Genomic DNA, 19,631 nt, shown 5'->3' on the forward strand with positions numbered 1-19,631 from the left:
GGCCAGCAGATGCCGTTATTTAGTCACTACCTTTCCACTCTGAGTGTTGGTTAACACACGGAGACTCTTACGCGCTCCGCACACATACACCGGCACCTGCCAGAGGTGGTGGGGACCACCGGACCATCTCCCTCTCTCTGCCTCTACAGGTTGGATGCCAACGATGACTCAATGAAGCACGGCAGCAGTCTGACACTGCAAGACCCTCCCCCTGTAGTTGTTTCCCACACACTGCAACTGGAAGCGTAGGGAGAAGAGGAGGCAAGCTGCTTGAGCGATGGAGAGGAAGCAAGGATCTCCTCATCATCAGTATGGTTCACTGGAGCGCACAGAATGGACCCGAGACACCAACAAACCAGGTTACTGCAGCGTTATTACTATTGATTAAGTTATAATAAAATGTATCATTCTCAGTTCTCCTGATCTGCAACTGTACCTCATGTTCTCATCACCATCACGCTGGTACAGGGAGTTACAGTGTCTTACAGTGGTACTGTGAATTTGTTGTGGCTTAATCTAAATCTGTTTCTATGCTGTTTATTTTATAACATAGTCTATGGCTTCACCATAATGTGCATGTAAGGCTTCTTAGGCTTGTGTTCAGTCTCGTCTCACTACAATGCAAACGGGTTACTATAGTTCTGTGATCTTTTACTTCTATATCTTGGGTCTGTTTTTTTAACAGCTGATAGAGCCAATCAATGTATTTTTCTATTTGCAGTCCAGACTGCAGCTCTGAAAATGTCAAGAATCCACAGGTGTCTGTTCAACATTTGTGTGTGTGTGTAGTTGGGTAAGAAATAAGTGAGGGCCCATTACTGCACCTCCAGTGAAAAATAATGATCCACATGCGAGACACCGGCACCTGCCAGAGCGTTCGATAGACTATTAAGTCAGAAGTTCCTGAAGCTCTTAATTGCATACTGTAGAGCTTCACACCGTTGTGACAGAAAGCCTGAAACTTATAGTTGTTTTCATTCTCGATAAAGCTTCATTTTGCATGGTTTACAAAATGTCAGAAATTAGAGAAAAGTGTCTTTACAATTTCTTAAAGATGTCCTCATATGTCCTTTTTGTCCAACTAACAGTCCAAATTCCCCCCAACTTTAATTTAAAATGGAATAAACTGGCCAAAAGCAGTAAATCCTCATGTTAGAGAAGCTGGAAACAGAGAATGTTTGACATTTTTTACCCAAAAAATCAAAATATTAGCAGATTAATTTTCGTTTCAGTTCTATTCCTCTACATTGCAGATGGCCATTGATTTTTGCAGATGTTGTCAAGGCATTTCGGTCGTACTGACACACCATCCATGAAGCTAACTGACGTGATCAGTCAGGTGGCAAGTTTAGAAAGCTGTGCAGAATCTCTGTTAACACTCAAACCTGTTTTTCCTTCACACTGGAAGATTTTACTCTTCATTTATTCATCTTACCCCCTTCCCCTCACCCTTCCTCCTTTTTCCTCCTCCACTTCTTCTGCCTCTCGGTCTCTAATCTGGCTGATCTGTCTGTCAGTATGCTGCTCTACCTCATTAGGCGTAAAGCGCATTGTGGCAGCGTGAAAAGAGGAGGGATGGAGTCAGAGCAAAGACTGTAAACTGAGCTCATGATGTAATTCCCATCTGCAGGGGATGTGTTAGGGTGGTACAGGGTGAAATGAGGAAAAGCAATGGGAGAAGAGAAACTGTGAGAGAGGAGAAGGTGTAAAGGAGGGAACATTTCAGTGAGGTCTAGTGATGAGTCATAACTGCTCAGTGGCAACATAACCTGTCCTCGAGAGCCTCTGACGCAGAGCATGTTGTCTCTAATGATGTAAGAATATACTGAACAACGCTTCAGGTTGCACAGGAGACCTGAACCCAGCACAGTCTGGTGTTTCATTCAGCTTCATAGGAATCCCCAGACATAGAAAATGCATTTTAATCAACATCAATGTAATTGTGCTGTGCCCATTATTCTCTGGGAGATCATGCCTAATGTCACCAGTGCAGTCCTTCAAAAAGTACTACAAAACAATATAATACAATACATCTCAATGAGGTACAGGTAGAAATTTTACTCATCAACAGTGTGAAGAAACAACAGTGTTAGACATTATGTCAAAGACGTCTATGTACTATGTGACAGAGATGTCTGCTGAAGTCAGCATGCTAACCAGCTAGCCCCAACCCGTCCTGTCTCATACTACTTTGTACTGCAAAATGTGACAGTCCAGTAGCCCTCGCAGTTTCAGCTGGGAGATGTAAAAGCTTTGCTTCTTAGTCTAATAAGTACACAAAATACTGTAAACTCACAAAATGCAGAGAAATAATATATTTTTATACATATTTTTTCTGAAAAAATCAAAAAATACAACCATACAAAGTCAAGTTTCTCTCTTTTATTGATCTAAGATGAGCTTAACTGCCATGTAAACTAACTGTAACACACACTGCATTCAAACTCAACGTAAACTAAAAACTCACCAAAGCAGTCTTGGTGTTTGTCTTTCCACAATCACCTCTGGTTTAGTGGAAATGAATCTTAAATTTACAGAGTAAGATGTAAAAATCTTCCAGTTCTACACGCTATTTTCGCCCACTGCTGATGCTCAACTCTCTCTGGCCCCTCTGATGCTTCATTGTCTCCTGTCCACGACTGCCGTGTCTTCTCGTCCCCGGAATAATAGTCCTAATCAGAGCTGCTGTAAATCACCTCTGTACTGTACTGTGACAAACTGGTCTCAGTCTCTCTCTCTCAGAGGCTGTGTTCAGTCCCTGTCTGGTGTCCAACCCTGTTCACTGGGAGGCCGGTTGACTTTAGCTCCATGGCTAACTGAGCTACTTGCTAATAGCAGCTAGTTGCAACAGGAAAGGTAGCTATAGCAAATATTAGTAAGTCCAGTTAGCAGCAGTGAGTGGTTATGCTGGCCTAAATAGTTTTGGTGCTAACTTTGAATTCTGTCCATTTCTTAGAAATTACCCCTTCAAACCATTCAAGTTTATGTTTAAGGGTTATATAATTAGTGTTCTCTAAATTCAATAAGTAGATTTTTCCGGTAGGACCTTGAGATGAGGCAAAAACTGCTAAAACTATCTATATAAAACTAAATTGTACTTTTGTAGTTTATGGCAACAGCGATAGCAATTTGCCTTTCAGTCATATTTGTTTAGTGGCATTTCTTTTAAAAGACTCAGTTGGTTTCATAATTGTCATGTGATTTTTTTTCAGCAGATGTTGTTTGTACTTTTACGCACAACATATCATCTGCTTTTTGAAGTAGGTGTTACTGTCGTAAATTAACATTCAGCGTCTTTGCACCTGGAAAGTAATGAGTATGCAGTGTGAATACACTGTGCAGTTTGATAGGAGAATACAAAGAGTGAGTGGCTTTCTGTTGTTTTTTCTCTTTCAGTTTCTCACTCCGGTTACACACTTAGACCCGCAGACGGCCTTGGATAAAACTAAACACAACTTCCAGTAAATCTCTTTGTGTGTACACTTTCTGTTTTGGCTTATAATAATCTCTTACTTTCTTCTAAATCAGCATGTATTTTGAGACGCACATCAGTTTTTGGACACGTATAATGACAGGTGTGCGTTCCTCTACCATGACAACAAAAGCCTCTTTGAAAATGTAATGAATCACGTACTCCAGTCTATCTTTGTGAGAGCCCTACGAGCCCATTTTATCACAGCAAACATTTCCGTGTCTTTCAGATTCAACACAGCAGAAAAGCACAGGTAACAGGAACTAATTAGCTTTAACGATGGCTCCCTTCCAGCACTTAATTAATAGTTGTTTCTTACACCTGTGCACTGTATGCAATGAAAAAAGGGCGGTTTTATTTCAGTAAGAAACTGTTTTGTGAAAGTTAACCTAACCTTTAAGGATTATTTTATTAGATAAGGCAAATGAAACAGTGTGAATGGAATGAAATGAGTTAGATTAAGTTAATTGTTTTGCTCTTAAAAACACCACCGACAGTACAAAAAAGGTTAATTCATGATTTACATGCCATAAAAAAAAGGTATCAGTCAAAATTGTGGTTAAACAAAAAACAATTCTCCTTTCATTTTCGTTTTTACTGAAACATTTTCAAAAGTGATGCAATTCAGTAGCTTCCATATTAGCCAGTAGACAGTACAGAGAATAAATACCACACAAGAAAATGGTAAAGGGTGTAAAAACATGAACACGTACCAAAATAACAAAACATAAAGCTAAAAACAAACTGGAGTTCAAACAGGGTGGTGATTAGCTTAGTTTATAATGAAGAAGCAATCACATTAAACAAACCAATACAACATGTTAATGTGTGAACTGTTTCCACCTGCCTCTGTTTTTAATGCTAAGCTAAACTAATTGCCTCCAGGTTCTAACTCCATTGCTGGCACACTGACATGAGATCTTCTGGTCCGCTCATAGAATGAGGCAATAAACAGAAATGTGATGTAAGCCAATTAGTCCAAGTCTCAAGCACGTCTCAAGTAATTTTTTCTTGAGCTATTCAAGCCACATTTTCCCTGCCCGAGAAACTTTAGTCTTACCGGCACTATCAAGTCTTTATAAAGAGAAAAGACAAGAACAAACAAAAAACAAAGAACTTTATAAAAGCTTTCTTAATGTCTCCTCAATCAAAAAAATACTCCCTCCACACAACTTTGAGAGTGAAATACTTACGGCCAGACCACAAAAAGCCAAACTGAAAACATACAATGAACGCGGACAAATAATTCAAGTCATTATATCTCAAGTCAAGTCAAGTAAGGAGTCTCAAGTAATATATTTTCTGTCGAGTCAAGTTGCAAGTCATCAAAACAGACTTGATGCAAAAAAAAAGCATAATAGGTCTCCTTTATTATTTTGTTTTTAAAGAAAGTGAATAAAATGTATCCTCCTTTTATGTTTAGGTGAGTAACAACATTTCAACAGTGTGTCCTTAGAAATTTGAGTTATTTGCTGCTTTATGTATTATATATTTGTCACAGAAACGGAGTACAGAGTGTCTGTGTGCAGATGTCTGTCTGTATTTCAGGATCCCTTTTGTGTCTGTCACACAAAACAGGCTGCAGCTACAAGCCCCCAAATAAAGAGTTTAATGCCAGCAGGGATATGAGTGAATGTAAACCAGCAATTACCACCGAGCATGGTTAATGCTTCCCACAGTGCTTTTACTACTACCCTGAAGTCATACAGTCCTTCTCTCTCTCTTTATTCTGCCTCTTTTCACGCTATAGTGCAGAGGACGTGTCTTCATAGCACTTTGAACCCAGTCAGCTCCTACCTTCCCCAAGGCTAAATGTGACTAGAATAGAGATATTACACACTGGAGCTCTACTAAGTATAAGTGTGAGTGTGAGTGTGAGTGTGTGAGTGTATAAAGAGGAATTAAGAGCCCCAGGAGGAGTCAGGGACTGTCAGTCAGTGGGGGTATTGATATCTCCCTGGTTATGTCCGTCTGGGCCCCCATGTTGTGCAGCTCTCTGTGGGGAAGTGACAGTTATCCAAGACTGCTAAATGGAACAAATCAAGAGCAGGCGGTGGTGATTTCCTTCGAATGCAGAGCTGCTGCTTTCACTGCAGGTCTTTGACTACCAAGAAGGTCAACTACACTTGGATCTCAGGGTAAATTAAATCTATTGCATGTATTTTAAATAAAACAAAATTGGCTGTATAGTGAAATGTTTGATATGCTGGCGTATTTCCAGACAAACGTTTTCAAGGACAGATTCATTAAAAAGCATTACAGAGCTGTTTGCAGCAGGCCCACACATTGTTGTAAATGGAGGCTGACATCATTTTAGCAGACATTGTTTAACAAGTTTATATTATTTCCTTTATTTTAGATTGATTGAATTTTCAGTACCAAAAGTCTGTTCTAGTTGAAAGGATAAAGTTAACAGGAGAAATACAGGGATTGACATGCATAATGAAACAGATATGAACACAGCATTAAGTCTAATAATACTGTTCACCAAGTCGTCCTCTGTGCAGTTTGAGATTATTTATTAATTACTTGAAAACAGAGGTGCTGTGTGAGAGAGCACGTTTCTACAGGGTTTACTTACGACCGTCTGAAATAATCATGAATCATTCTGTTGCTCCTCCGAACATGCAGTATGCTGAATTTATTTGATACGAGGTATTTTCAATTATTTAATGCCTTTTGATTACGTTTGAGACCACTTTTAGTGTAGACGTTTCCCTGCCTTGATTTCACCCCAACAACGATTTCCAAAAGTCATGTAGAACATTCAGTTCTCTTGAATGTTCATACTGTACCACAGTCAGACTGTAAACTGTAATATTTATACAATAATTATTGTATTCTGTTTTTTCTCCTGTATCCAAGGTAAATCTTGAGATCACTTTAAACGGCCTCTCTGTTTAGTTTTTGCCACTGATTACATTTTTTTTTATTATTAATTGATCAATTATTTCGTCTGTGAATTGTCAGAAAGTAATGAAAAACAATTTTCATCAAAATTTCCCAGAATTTAAGGTAATGTTTTCACAATCCAATTGCCAGAAAAGGTTTCTGCAAACCACAGATATTTTGAAACTTTACATTTCTGCATGTTCAAGTTTTTATTTACTTTGTGACAATGCTGTGCTTATGCTCTGGTTAGGTTTAGGCACAAAAACTCACTTGGTTAGGGTTGGGAAAAGATCATGTTTTGTCTTGAAACACCTGTTTGTGGTCGTCACTAACATGTTTGGAGATGTTGTGGGGTCTCGTTAAAAAAGCACAGATTTGTTGCCACAACCACAGCTAGAGATGTTCTGACTTTTTATTAAAACTGTCCGGTTCATGTTATCACAAACACAGCTGGAAATTGTCGATAAAAATGTCCAGTGGTGTGATACCTACAAATGTTGAAACACGATGGTCTCTCATCAAAAATATCCAGTGGTTTTGCAGTCTCAAACTACAGTCACTGACTTGGTGGCCTTCTCGCCTGTAACTCCAGGGCTCATAAACATGTAATGTGAATGTAATATTACACAATATTACTGTTGAGATGTCAATATGGTACACATGACACATACAAACATTAACTGCCATAATTTTATCCTGGCGACTTGGCTGTGTTGTCTTTATCAATGAAACTTAATGTTCACAGCAGATTTTTGTCCTAAAATGTCAGACAATTGAGAAAAATGTCCACCATAACATCCTAAAGATCCTCATATGTTTTCTTTTGTCTGACCAATGGTCCAAACCTCAAAGAGGTTCCACTTACAATGATATAAAACAGAGAAAGGGAGGAAATCCTCACACTAGAGACACTGTGTGACGATTACACCAGAGGATTACTGTATGCTTTTCTGAAAGATTGACACTGAACGACTGAGCAGTGAACTAATCTCTCGACAGCAGAATGAGGCAGGGCAGACAGGGCTGCAGTGTGTATCTGACAGCCATAGTGGGGGGAGGCTAATTTCCTGGGCTGACCCACCAACCTGGTTGACGCAATTAATCAGTGTGTGTGTGTGTGAGAGAGAGAGAGAGAGAGAGAGAGAGAGAGAGTGCAGCCATGGGAGTTGTGCCAGCCACTGACACATGGTAATTTGACTGTGATGCTCTGCTCCTCAACAAGCAGCAATTTCAAAGTACAGCTGCTGCAGCTGTTTATACAGTTGAAAATGCAGATTCATATGCCGTTATTGTTCTGCAGTCGCTATCAGGATACATTTAAAGAGCTCTTGAGTGTGTATGTGTCTCTGTATTTTTCAGTTATCAGAATGTTGCACTTTTGTCGAAAACGTGGTCTTTTAAAAAATTCAGCAAGAAAAATTCTTGGTGTTTCTCTCTCTCTCTCTCTCTCTCTCTCTCTCTCTCTCTCTCTCTCTCTCTCTCTCTCTCTCTCAGAGGACGACGTGGTGTCCATGGCGGACTCCACCATCACCGCGGATGACATTGAAGGGGAGCTTTTCAAGATCGAGAGGATCAGGGATGTCCTGGTCAGGAGGGAGTCAGAGCTCAGATACATGTGAGTAAACATGCTAACATTAGTATGGACAAGTTGGATTTTGGCTTATTAACTGGAACAGTTCACCCAAAAATGAAAATTCTGTCTGTATCTACTCACCCCAGTGCTGATGGAAACTCTGGGGAGGTTTCATAGTCCACAAAAGAATTTCTGGATAACTAGTGTAGCAGCGTTCTCCCAAGTAACTGAAGCAAAAAATGCTAAAACATAAAATGGCTTCATACAGCTGGTCTGTCATAATCCAAGTCTCCTGAATCCCCAAGATCCTGTATTGATTTGATAAGATGGTATTTAAATGCTTTTTTAAGATGAAATCTTAAAAAAAAAAAAAAAACAACTTTAGCCTGCCCCCCTTTCAAAGTGGGTGCACATGTTTGACAGTGTGCGTCTTATATACTGTGTATATATCTGAATAAAAGAATGATTCAAATAATTACTCAGTCAAGAAAGTGCACTGATCAAGCCATACCAGACACAGCTGCACAGCTTGGCTTCAGAAACACACCACTGCCCTCTATTCTCTCCCCTCATTTCTCTCCATCAAGCCCCAAGCTGGACCCCATTAAAATTTCAATGGCTTTACCTTTGCTTCCTCTAAGCAGCCTAATGCATGGATATTTATTCATCTGCTCCTCTGAAAGATAGGCAGCAACGCTGCTCTGACAGCGGGGGGAATGTGAGGAGTGGCGTGTGAGGAGTAGCAAGCACGAAACAAACAGATAAAGTGGGAGAATGAGAGACTGGAGGAGGTGGATGAGGGGGAGGAGGAGGAGGAGGAGGGGAGAGGACCAAGATGGAGAGTCTTGATTTGAAGCACATTTTCTCCAAGCCATCCACAAACAAACAAAGCCGCAAGGTGTGTTTTCTTCCAGTAGGATAAGTAAAGCATATCATTTGTATTCCAGACCTCGTGGCCATTTCTCCACCTACACGTCTGTGGGGAGCATCTTTACATGACAGGTAGAGAGGTGCTGACATTGATTAATGTGTAGTTTTTAAATCTGACACTTTGAATAGCCTACCTGTATGTGTGTGTCTCTAAAAAAGACCTTGTTGCTGTGATACTGGGGTCACATGAGGACCTCTAACTCCACAGAGTCTTCCACCCCACCTCCGTGTCAGTAATGATCCACTGATTTGACAGGCCAGTGAAAGCTATCAGACCCATCACAGGGATTTCTGCTCAGAAGAGATTGTGTTATGTCCTCTGTGAAACAGCCTAAAAGATCAAAATCGAACTTTCTTTGTTTGAATTTCATTTTCCCTAACAGTAGAGTCAAGATTGCACTGCTCGCTTCACCTTTTAAAGTAGAAAGTTGAGCTGATATGCAGCTTGTGCAGTGCTAATATGTGTTTCTTTTGTTTCATCATGCTGGTGCAGGATGGATGACATTCAGCTGTGCAAGGAGATCACTCGACTAAAGAAGGACCTGCATAAATTAGTGTCCATACCAGGTAGGAGTCCTCTGGATGTTGATGGAGGGGAAAAAAAGGTAAAAAGTAAGTAGCTGTGTTTTAATGGACAATGTTTCCTCAATCTGATTGAAATCATTCTGATTAGAGAATGAGATGAGATGAGATGAGATGAGATGAGATGAGATCCGATACAGATGTGTGTTTACATGCCCTGAGCATTTAATCAGTTGTAGCCTCAACTTTGGAGGCCAACTACATGAAATTTTAGTGCAGTAACTCTGCTAACAAACACTCTGTCACCCTGTCTGCTCAGGAAAACTAGCTACATTGCTGTATTTGCCTCTGCAAACACTGTACAAATCATAGTTTTCCCAGGATGGGGGGTTTCGTGTCCCCCTGTCACCCCTGGGATTTTTGCCTGTGCTCCAGACTTACATGAAATGCACAGAGCATGAGAGTGGTATCAGTCTTCTCATCTAACTATCAGCAATACAACCAATCATCACATTTACCAAACAAGCAGTAGATTCTCAGCTGTCTTGTGCTGCAGATAATGACAAGTCCAACGAGGACCGGCAGAAGGAAGAAGAGCTACTGCAGCAAATCCACAAGCTGGTGGAGACCAGAGATTTCCTGGTGGACGATGTGGAGTTTGAACGACTCAGGTGTGTTTCTGCCTCATTACGGCTTGGTAGGAGTCCTTTGGTGTCTGTCACTATAGGCTGTGAATTAATAATTAAAAATGGGGGGGAAAAAATGAAATCCTACTGCACATATAAAAATCCAGCAGATAGAGACGCAGCACATATTCAGTATGGCATTCATGCAGTCTCCCCCAAAAAAGTCTCAAGGAATTTTTCATACAAGCGGAAAAACTGAAAGTTTGACATGTATTTTTCATGTAAGGAGCTCAGATCTTTGATGACGCATATTAATGAGCACGATTCATTACAATTCTAACAAGACTCACCGGGCTCCTGTTGGAATGTTGCATGTATCGCTGGGAAAGTTGTGTCTTGTTTCAGTATCATCCATATGAGTGCTTCCACAAAGCCGCCCCATTGCGCTCTATTAAAACACTGGAACATTTCCTGAGGCACTGCTCTGCGAGGGAGTGAACCTCAGAGAGCACAGCAGAGAGCCATTTCAATTAAAGATGTGTCAGCATGCGCCAGTGAGAGTACTGCAAAACAAGCTGCCAGTAGTTTAATAAAATAAATTGGTTGCATCTATTTTGTCATTTTTGTTTGTTGTTCATGCTGATCCTGATGAAGCGTAAACATCTTCGCAGGTTTTTAACTTGTGATCAAATGTGACTTGACAGCGGGTGACCAGATGTGGTCTAACAGTATAAAGCATCATTTTAGGTTTAATCCTTCCACCACTCTGATTCTCAGAAAGTATCAAGAACTGTTAGTTTGTGTGATCAACACTTTGTGTTGGCAGCTGACAGCATGCTGTGAAAAGGCTGAAGGGGCTGCTGGGAAGGTGAGAGGCAGGAAGCAGGAGAACAACAGTGTGGTAATGGATCGCAGTGAGGAGAGGCTGTGACGGCGCTCAAGGCCATGTTGTCCACGCTGATAAATTTAGAAGTTTTATATTGTAGTGTGTCTCTGATTTTACTGTGACAGTCTTTTCACAAGAAAATTCTGTCTGTAGCTTTTGTGTTTTAGCTTTTATTTCCTAAGCAGTTCCTACAGTCAGTGTTACAAAGACATAGTAACAATTTTTTAAATTGCAAATACAAATGAAGCTTTTTGGTAGTAGAATATTAAAATCAATTGCTTTTACTGCTGCTGATAGGGCTGCATCATCTAAAAAAGTTGCACTGCTCAAAATCCCTGTAATAGTACACACACGTTTCCATTCAGTTAAGTTGGACGCAACCTTTATGATTTTTTTTCATGACAGTGTTGGTCAGTCTGTCTGCTTGACGATCCCGTTTAGCTGCAATAATAATGATTTAGGTGATATGAACAAACTAAAACTTAATCTTATTAGAGACGGTGAGAAAGTTTTTCCTTGGTGACAAAATGAATCACAGTGTATGTTATTGTATCGTCAAGCACATTGAAAACTGTTTAAAATCACAATTATATCACATCAAGACCAAGGTATCATGATAGTATCGTAATGTGGGGCCTCAGGTTATTCCCACCCCCAAAGGCTCTGCAAACATCCAAATATGCAAAATATGTAGGGTGCGTTTATTCAATCTTCAAATCTCTTCATAGAAAGAGTAGCTGCCAGATTTATTGATTTTTCTGTAGAACCTCTCAGAGTAAATCTAATCTTTTCTAATAGCAAGAAGTGTATTAGGTTTCTTATCCAGTAGGAAGGTGTCTCATCTCTCCAATTTATTCATACCTATACCAACCCTTCCCATATTCCTGGGAGACTCCTGTTTTTCTTTGGCCTCTCCTGGTTTCCTCTCACGGTCACATTTCTCTTGTGTTTCTCCAGATTTATGACAAATTATATTACCTTTTCCCCCTTTTAGTTATCACTACCTGTATCTGGCACTGTATTGCATGTAGTCTGCTGTGCTGTTGCGCCTTGTCCTTCTCAGTAACTGTGTCTCTCACTTACCGAGGAGGACAAGGCAACAAGACAAGGCAACTAGGATAAGAGAGAGGAAAAGAGAAGAGAAAGAAATGTTCAAGCAAATTTGTGCTTGTGAAATAGATGGCAAGTCCTGGCAGTGTAAAGTAGAGACCATACTTGACTTTTATGTCTGTATAACAAGGAATTATTCTCAGGATATCTACTCTTTGTGATCTGAAGGCAATGGAAGACTTAAGTAGTCCAGATGTATTCATGTATTTCTATTGACTATATTTCAATTTGTCTCTTTTTCTACAGGGAGAAAGAAGAGGATAAAGAAATGGCCGATTTTCTGAAGTCCAAATTCCCGAGACGTATGAAGAAGACAGGTATTTAAGCTTAATGCTGTAACATTGTGCTCCATCAAAGTGTCAACATGTAACACCAAATTAGCAGCGAGATTTCCAGACATTTTTTTGACTGGCATGGCCATATAGAGCACTAATTTATGCAGGGGGGGCATTAAGACACGTGTTAATTTACCATTTTTGTCTAAACGGCTCATTCCTACTGTCATGACCAACACTACAGTATCTTACAGTTTTTTAAATACCTTTTTTATTTGAATTTAACAGATAAATAGACCTACCAATCTCAACACAACAGAGCGACGCCCTAATACAAAGCTACACAAAAGAAAACATTCAAAAATATAGTCACAGTATAATGTACCAAAAATAATTAAGCCTGTGTGGACAAAATATAGACAAAATTGTGCAAAATTTCAAATCTACTTTACAGATCTCTCTCTCTCAAATCATGATTTGATTTCACATGATGAATTTGTTGATTACAACCATCCTGGACATTTAAAAAGTTGAATTCGCAAGCAGTTGGTTGAACCTCTGACCAGCCAATCACAGTTTAGGATTATGAGGTGGCACATGGATTGGCCAGATGAGATTTCAGGGGTGGCCCAAGCCGGTCCTCATTACGCCCCTGAGTTTTAGGAACAATGGGAAATAAGCAGCAGAAAATATCTTCCTGGTTCCAAATGTTTTTCTGTGCAATGTTTTTTCCTCTTGAGGCCTTTGAAGGATGACTCTTTACACATCCACTGCCTGATTCACCATAAAACAGAAGAGTACTGAGGCTTTTAGACCTGTCGTCATTGTCTGAATTTAACATGTAATAGATGAAGTTTACACAATACAACCACAACAGGTTTTGGAGGTGTGTGATTCACAGTGTGATTTTTTTTCTGGGTTCCAGGTGTCCCGAGACGGGTGCCATCCAGGGCTCAGCAGACCTCTTCTCCCCTCACCAAGACAGGCCTCACCCTGCTGAAGGAGTGCTGTGGCTTCACCTGCTCCATCATGTAGCCTGGAGTCATAATGGGAGCCCCCACTCCAGGGCTGACACGGGGGCCACAAACACTAATGGGAGTCAATATTTCCAGTTTCAGCTTTTCAGTCCGAGAAAGACTTTGAAGCATCGATGGAGCGCTGCAGACAAAAGTTGAGAATTTCTCTGACGGGAGAGTAAAGGATGTTGCAAAGATCACGTGGTGTGTTCTCACACCCAAGTTTGTCTTGTGTTGGATCTGTTTTGTCTCATTCATATCAGATTTTTGTTTCCATCCCGTGTCTCTGCTCCCCACGCCTCTCATCCCACCCCTGTTTTCAGTTAAACTCTCTGTTATCATCACTGTTCAGCCAAATTCTTCTGATTATAAGTATATAAAAAGAAGCCACTCAACATGATGTATTAATTTCTCTTTTTCAGGCAGACAGGGCAGCGTTTGGAGGGCAGAAAAAGCATAGCACAAGTCAGGCATGTATGGTATACACACTAATTGGATTGACTCGCCTACCAGTTTTATATTTAAAGACCTAACTGAGCTGTGATAAGTGTCATCTTGCTCATTAAAAAAGTAGCTGCTGTTGCAGAAGTCAGCAGGCCAGTCTAGACACACTGCCGGAACTATATAATCAGCATTAAGGAGATAACACTAATGAAAGTGACATTAATCGGGAGCTCTATTTGGAAGAAGGTGCCTGTGATTTGACTCCGTATCCAAATTGCTATGACCTATTGAAAAGTGGTGGTTTGTGAAGAAATAACTAATGTCTCATCACACTCCATTTTCTTCTAGTAACAGTAAACTTGACTAATGAATTACATGTTTTCCAAGTTGCGCACTGTTGAGATGCAGTGTGTCCTCTTTTGTTTTGTTTGCAAAGAAACATTGAAGAACATCACGCAATACAATTTAGGAGAGGTTGCTAATCCTCAGTAGTCACTATTGTTTACTTTTTGACAGATTGTGCGGTCACCCTGCTTCAGTTTGTTATTACATATTTATAATGAGAAGAGATAGTTGAGTATGGAGAGGGCTAACAAGCTGACAGCAGAGGGGAAATATAGTGATTGCAGGGTTATCTGGGGACACATACAGTATTAAGGGTGTCCATTGTGTGGTATCAACATGAGTTATCAGTGCATATAGACAGTTTACACATGAATGAAACACAAATGATATGGACTGCTGCAGACTGCTAGACTGAGGTTATTACAGTTAAAGCGACATTATGTAACTTTTGTACCTTAAAATATCAGCTTCAAAATCATTTTGGTGGTACAGTGTATGTAACAGGGTGGATGGTGTCTCTGTCACAGCCAATTTTCTACATAATATTGCTTTAATATGTATGAAATCATAGGCTACTTTTATTTTATTTTAAAGTGAAGTTCATGAAATTACATATATTTTATATTATATACCAGGAATGCTGTCCTGCATTTTCACATCACTACTGAAACAAGTGTAAGTTTTACTCCATGGGCTGAGACTGATTTTAGCCACACCTCTAGATTTTTGATCAGGGTTTATGTCTATGTCCCTCCCTTTCATGGCTGCATGTAGAGAGGTCCCACTATTTTGAAGTAAATGTGTTCAAAAATATGAAAATCAGTGTGTAACTTTAAGGAATGTCACCACTCCAGTGCTAAAGATAGTCATCATATGCATCACTAAGGCACACTTGACAGCGTTTTGAGTGGGTACTTTATGTTTCAAAGACTCTTCAGCCCACTTACACTATGAATGAATATGATATATTTGTTACCACCTTATCTTATTTTAACTTGTGGCTTGAGTATGTACCTATAGAAGGTGTATCCATGTCCTTTACGTTAGGCACAGGGACAGCCAATCAAACTATAGAGCAGATCTCTGTGTTGCCAAGAAGAATAGTTGCCATAGCAACCTTATATACCCCATATCTTTACAATGAGTCGACGTGTAAGGTTGGATGGATCGGACAGATGAGACAAAAACAAATACTGGAGCGCGATCATGGTTAACAAATAAAAGATAACACAAGACAGAATAATACTGCTGGTGTAATTGTGGTGATTTTCATGTTTTGGATTCACTCTGGGGATAACACAGCTTACAGTACTTAGGATTCAAAAAAACATAATTGAGCCTCTGAATCCCTTTCAGATGAACTAACAACTGCTTGGAGATTAAGTCAACACGAGGCTGCTGTACTTGGCTGGAAAGTATTGGAGATAACACAGCTTTTAATTTAAAGTCTCTTAAATCTTTTTAATCAATATAGATGATTAGTTTCTCAGTGAATCTCCCGGTTTGTTTCCCATCCCTCTTTGACTCAGTTGTTACCGTTTTCTCATTTTCACCCCCCCAGCTAGTCCTTGGGATGGATACAGCTGTCTCTTTTGTTCAATCGCTGTATCTTTTCATATTTAGTCTCAACGCTGTCATAGAGGCTTTGGGTCACATATCACCAAGCAACCATGTCTGGTGCTGTCATGTGAGGTCCACAGGGGAATTAGATGTGTGCCAGTAATACTGAAACACTATATGCAACAGCCATAGTAGGAAAAGGAAAAAGATACTGTAGCAGGAAAAGATTTTCTCTTGTTTAATGGGTGTGTGTAAGTATTGTGTAAAAAGAGGTGCCACTCTGACGAGGAAATGTGTTTGACAAAAGACAGTAATAGCTAGATGAACAAATACAAGTAAAGTGCAGTAGGGTAGTATTTTTGTAGGCTAACCTGGAAATTAGCATCGCCCTGGTTCCCTCGACAAAAAGGCTATGTGATTTTTCAACTGGATTTTAGATTATTGCCAAAAATGATTTTGTTCACAAAGATAATCTTCGCAGCCGAGCTCCGCTTTTATTAATTTTGAAGCGTAATTGCAGTCGGCTAGAATAAAAAGCTAAAGTTACGCTTTAAACGAACTGCATGGCGGTCACATGATTTTAGTGTCAACACCACTCAGCTTCCTACATTAAACTATATACACTACTATAAATTGATCAATCTTTAAGTTGGAAAGTTAGAGTTTGAACAGTTTGTAACAACAGTCCACAAGATGAGTGTCCGTGTTTGGCATAATGACATTTAATGACCTTGATAACCCCTGTGGTCTCATTTAGCCACTTGTTAGCAATCACGCTCTTAAAGACACGTAAAGACTTTATAATTAACATGCAAGTTATTCACTGACATATTTTATTTAGTTGAACAAAACGTGAAAATCTCTTAAACTTGATTTATGCTTTTGTGTTGAATCTACGCCGTAGCCTGACATGCACCTCCCCAGAAATGTAACTACGTCGCAGTGACACCGACCGGCAGTCGGGGATTGTGACTCCGGCTGCTGCTCTTCTTGAAGTATACTTCTCCTCTAGAGCCATTCTTCACTGCCGGAGTGTCTCTGGGATAAAGAGAGCAGACAGGCTGGATGTCTGTAGGGCAGGCTGCCCCTCAACACGCAGCCCGGTGGCAAACACTGCCTTGCTGAAACCAAGTCGTTCAAGCTTGGTGAGAATGGAGAGGCGGCCCTCCCTGCAGACACTCTGTCTGTCCGCTCTCTCTAGCCCAGAGATCCAGCTGTGAGCCGAAGGGGTCTGTGTGTTTAAAGGGGAAAGTACAGCTCACGAGCGCACAAATGCTCACTACAGTGTAGGTCACTTGCGTAGGTTATGGTGTCGGCTCTGTTTGGAGCATATATGCAACCATAAATCAGCCTTTAAGCTTGTGTTAACCACATACCTTATTTAAGCCATTTAACTGAAAACCCATTAAAAAAACCTACTGACTTCAAGACGAGGGAACTGGAAGTGCAAAAATGCTAACTTATATTAGGAATTAGGACTTTTTCCTGCGACACCCTATAGCTACCCCGAAAAAAACAAAAATTTTACCATCCAAGCCAAAATAATCAGTTCACAGTGAATACATTTGACAAAGACCTCTATTTAATCAGTTATTATTTTTTGAGTGGGGACTTGTTTGGCATGTTCACATTTACACATAAAACCAGCTGTACACACCAGCTGGAGGTTGTGTTACAGCCCCTCACTGTGAGTCAAGAGGGGATTCAAGAATTTTCTGAGGAAGACATGGAAGAGACCCTGCAGCCTTTTAGGAGAGTCACCGTGTCGCAGAAGAGGGAGAGAGGATAATATAAGAAGAAAGGTTAGAGTGGCCAAAAGCAGGGAGATGGTAGGTGGGGGTCTGATCTTTAAGTGTGAGTCATCCTTAGTGAAAACACTGATTTCCCACAAGGCCAGCTCTCAGTGAACGCTACGCGTGGAAAGGGCAGGACTGTCATTCAAACACCATAATCCTGTACACCTTGTGCATAGCTCACTGTCTGTAAGTATATGTGTGTTTAAACATGGGTGTAAGGAAATGTGTGTGTGAGTGTATACGTGCAGTTTGTGTACCTGAGCTAGGAGCACGAGCGTGATAACGAAACATACAGTAGCTGTCACTGCTTTGTTCCTATGGTTACTGTGACCTGATGGTACACTCTCACTTGTATCATTCAGTCGTGCTATGTTTAAACCCCGCTGGATTCTAGTGCAAAGCTGCATGTGTTGTAAAACTGTCAGGGGATGAATAAGAGATGTGACTGTTTTTTATAATGTTCAGGGTACAGGGTTCCTAAATGTTCTCAGTTTAAGGCTGCAAATGTAATAAATCCAATCTTATGTCTCAAGAGTCGGTCTTATTATTACATCATTTTTCTTGTAATCTGAATATGCTGTGAAAGAGAGTTGCACACTTACACTAAAGATGACGAACGTGTTTTGAATTTTCTAAGTGGGAGTTAGATAGGAGATCAGTATCATTCTCACAGCTTTGCTTTATATGAAGTTAGACCCAGGGAGCGATTAGCTTAGCTTAGTTTAGCTCCAACACTGCACTCAACTCTCCATAGTTCAAAACAACAAATAAAAGTTTTGTTTACTTATTTATAGGGATAACACACATTAATCAATATTAATGTAAATATGCCAACTGTAGTCCTTTAGTGAGATGTTTTGAAACCTTTCAAGTGATAAAATATACAGAACGAAGACAGCATTTAATTCATGATACATTGCCCATGGTAAAGTTAGTATCATGATTTAGCAATTATTTGATAATCGATAGAGTGCTAGACAATCATCTCACCATACACCGCGATATTTGTCTGACTTAAGAATACAAAATACCACTAAAAGGCCAAAGTGGAGGAATTGTGTGTTCAATCACTGCATTGTCATGTCGGTTTCACAGAATTCGACATGAACTGAGATGAAACAATGTATTAAACAGTGTATACAGTGTTGGCTTAGTGCCTCTTTATCACACACACTGACTGCTACTTGTCCATGTTGTCAATCCACTGCTAAATAGCCATAACAAAACACTGACAAAACACTAAACTCCAAAAAAGCAGAACAGATCTTAAGTACAAATGTTTAAAGGAAGGACACAACTATTGTTCACTAAGTTCTTTTCAATCTGTGTAAACTAAGTTTATAGAAGTTCACACCATGATGAGTTATGACATAGTGACTCTGGTAAGTCAACATTTTCAGGGAAATCTGTTTAGAGTACCTGAACGTTTTAATAAAAATATCAATATCTGGTGCCGCTGTATCGATAATCATATTGCAGGAGGAAGCAATACGATATATTGCAGTATTGATATTTTGTCCACCCCTCACAAAGGCAGCAATGAAACTTCTCAAGAAGGAACACAAACCATGCAGACTAACAGTAAAAAGTAAAGAACTATTACAATGATACAGCTACAGCAAACAATTTTCGAGCACATATAGCCATGTATGCAATTTAAAGCATCAACACACTGCCAAGCAGTACACAGCAAAACAGTAGACATAAAATACAAGAATTATGTTGATCTTGATAAACTATTAAAAGATGCATACAGATACTGGTTCATATTCTATACGTACCCAGCCATGTAAAGCTGGCTGCCTGGCAGGTGATGTTCACATGTCTGACTTCTCAAAAGCCAAAGGCCATGAGACTTAGTGTGAATGTGTGGCAGGTTCTTTCTAATTTTAGTTATAGGGTTTTCCATAATTGAGAAGCTCTGACTCAAAATCATGATTGGCTTAGGTGCTGCGAATTGGGATCTCACACATCAGGCAAGAATGTTTGGTGATGGTCTCACATTTTGAGAGCCTGCTTAGAGAGAGAATGGGCTTCAGTGTTGCAGGCCCATACAAGCACCTCTAAAGCTTCCTAATTAACACGTCAAGTTGCAGCTGGTTGCCTAGCAATCTCATGCTAATTATAAGACTTCTGGAGGTCCACACGCCCGCCTCATGGATGTATTAAGAGAGCTTGATTGTG

General features: G+C 40.0%; 1 protein-coding gene across 1 annotated transcript; it reads left to right on the forward strand.

Moving 5' to 3' along the window:
• Positions 1-277: 277 nt before the first annotated feature.
• On the forward strand, positions 278-13,321 carry LOC141005683 (bMERB domain-containing protein 1-like). Its single transcript, XM_073478030.1, has 6 exons — positions 278-359; positions 7,859-7,979; positions 9,361-9,434; positions 9,946-10,060; positions 12,258-12,328; positions 13,212-13,321. Exons 1-6 carry the CDS (start codon positions 278-280, stop codon positions 13,319-13,321), a joined length of 573 nt encoding a protein of 190 aa, XP_073334131.1.
• The last annotated feature ends 6,310 nt before the right edge of the window (positions 13,322-19,631 follow it).

Source organism: Pagrus major, chromosome 1 (assembly GCF_040436345.1).
Source record: "Pagrus major chromosome 1, Pma_NU_1.0".
NCBI lineage: Eukaryota > Metazoa > Chordata > Actinopteri > Spariformes > Sparidae > Pagrus > Pagrus major.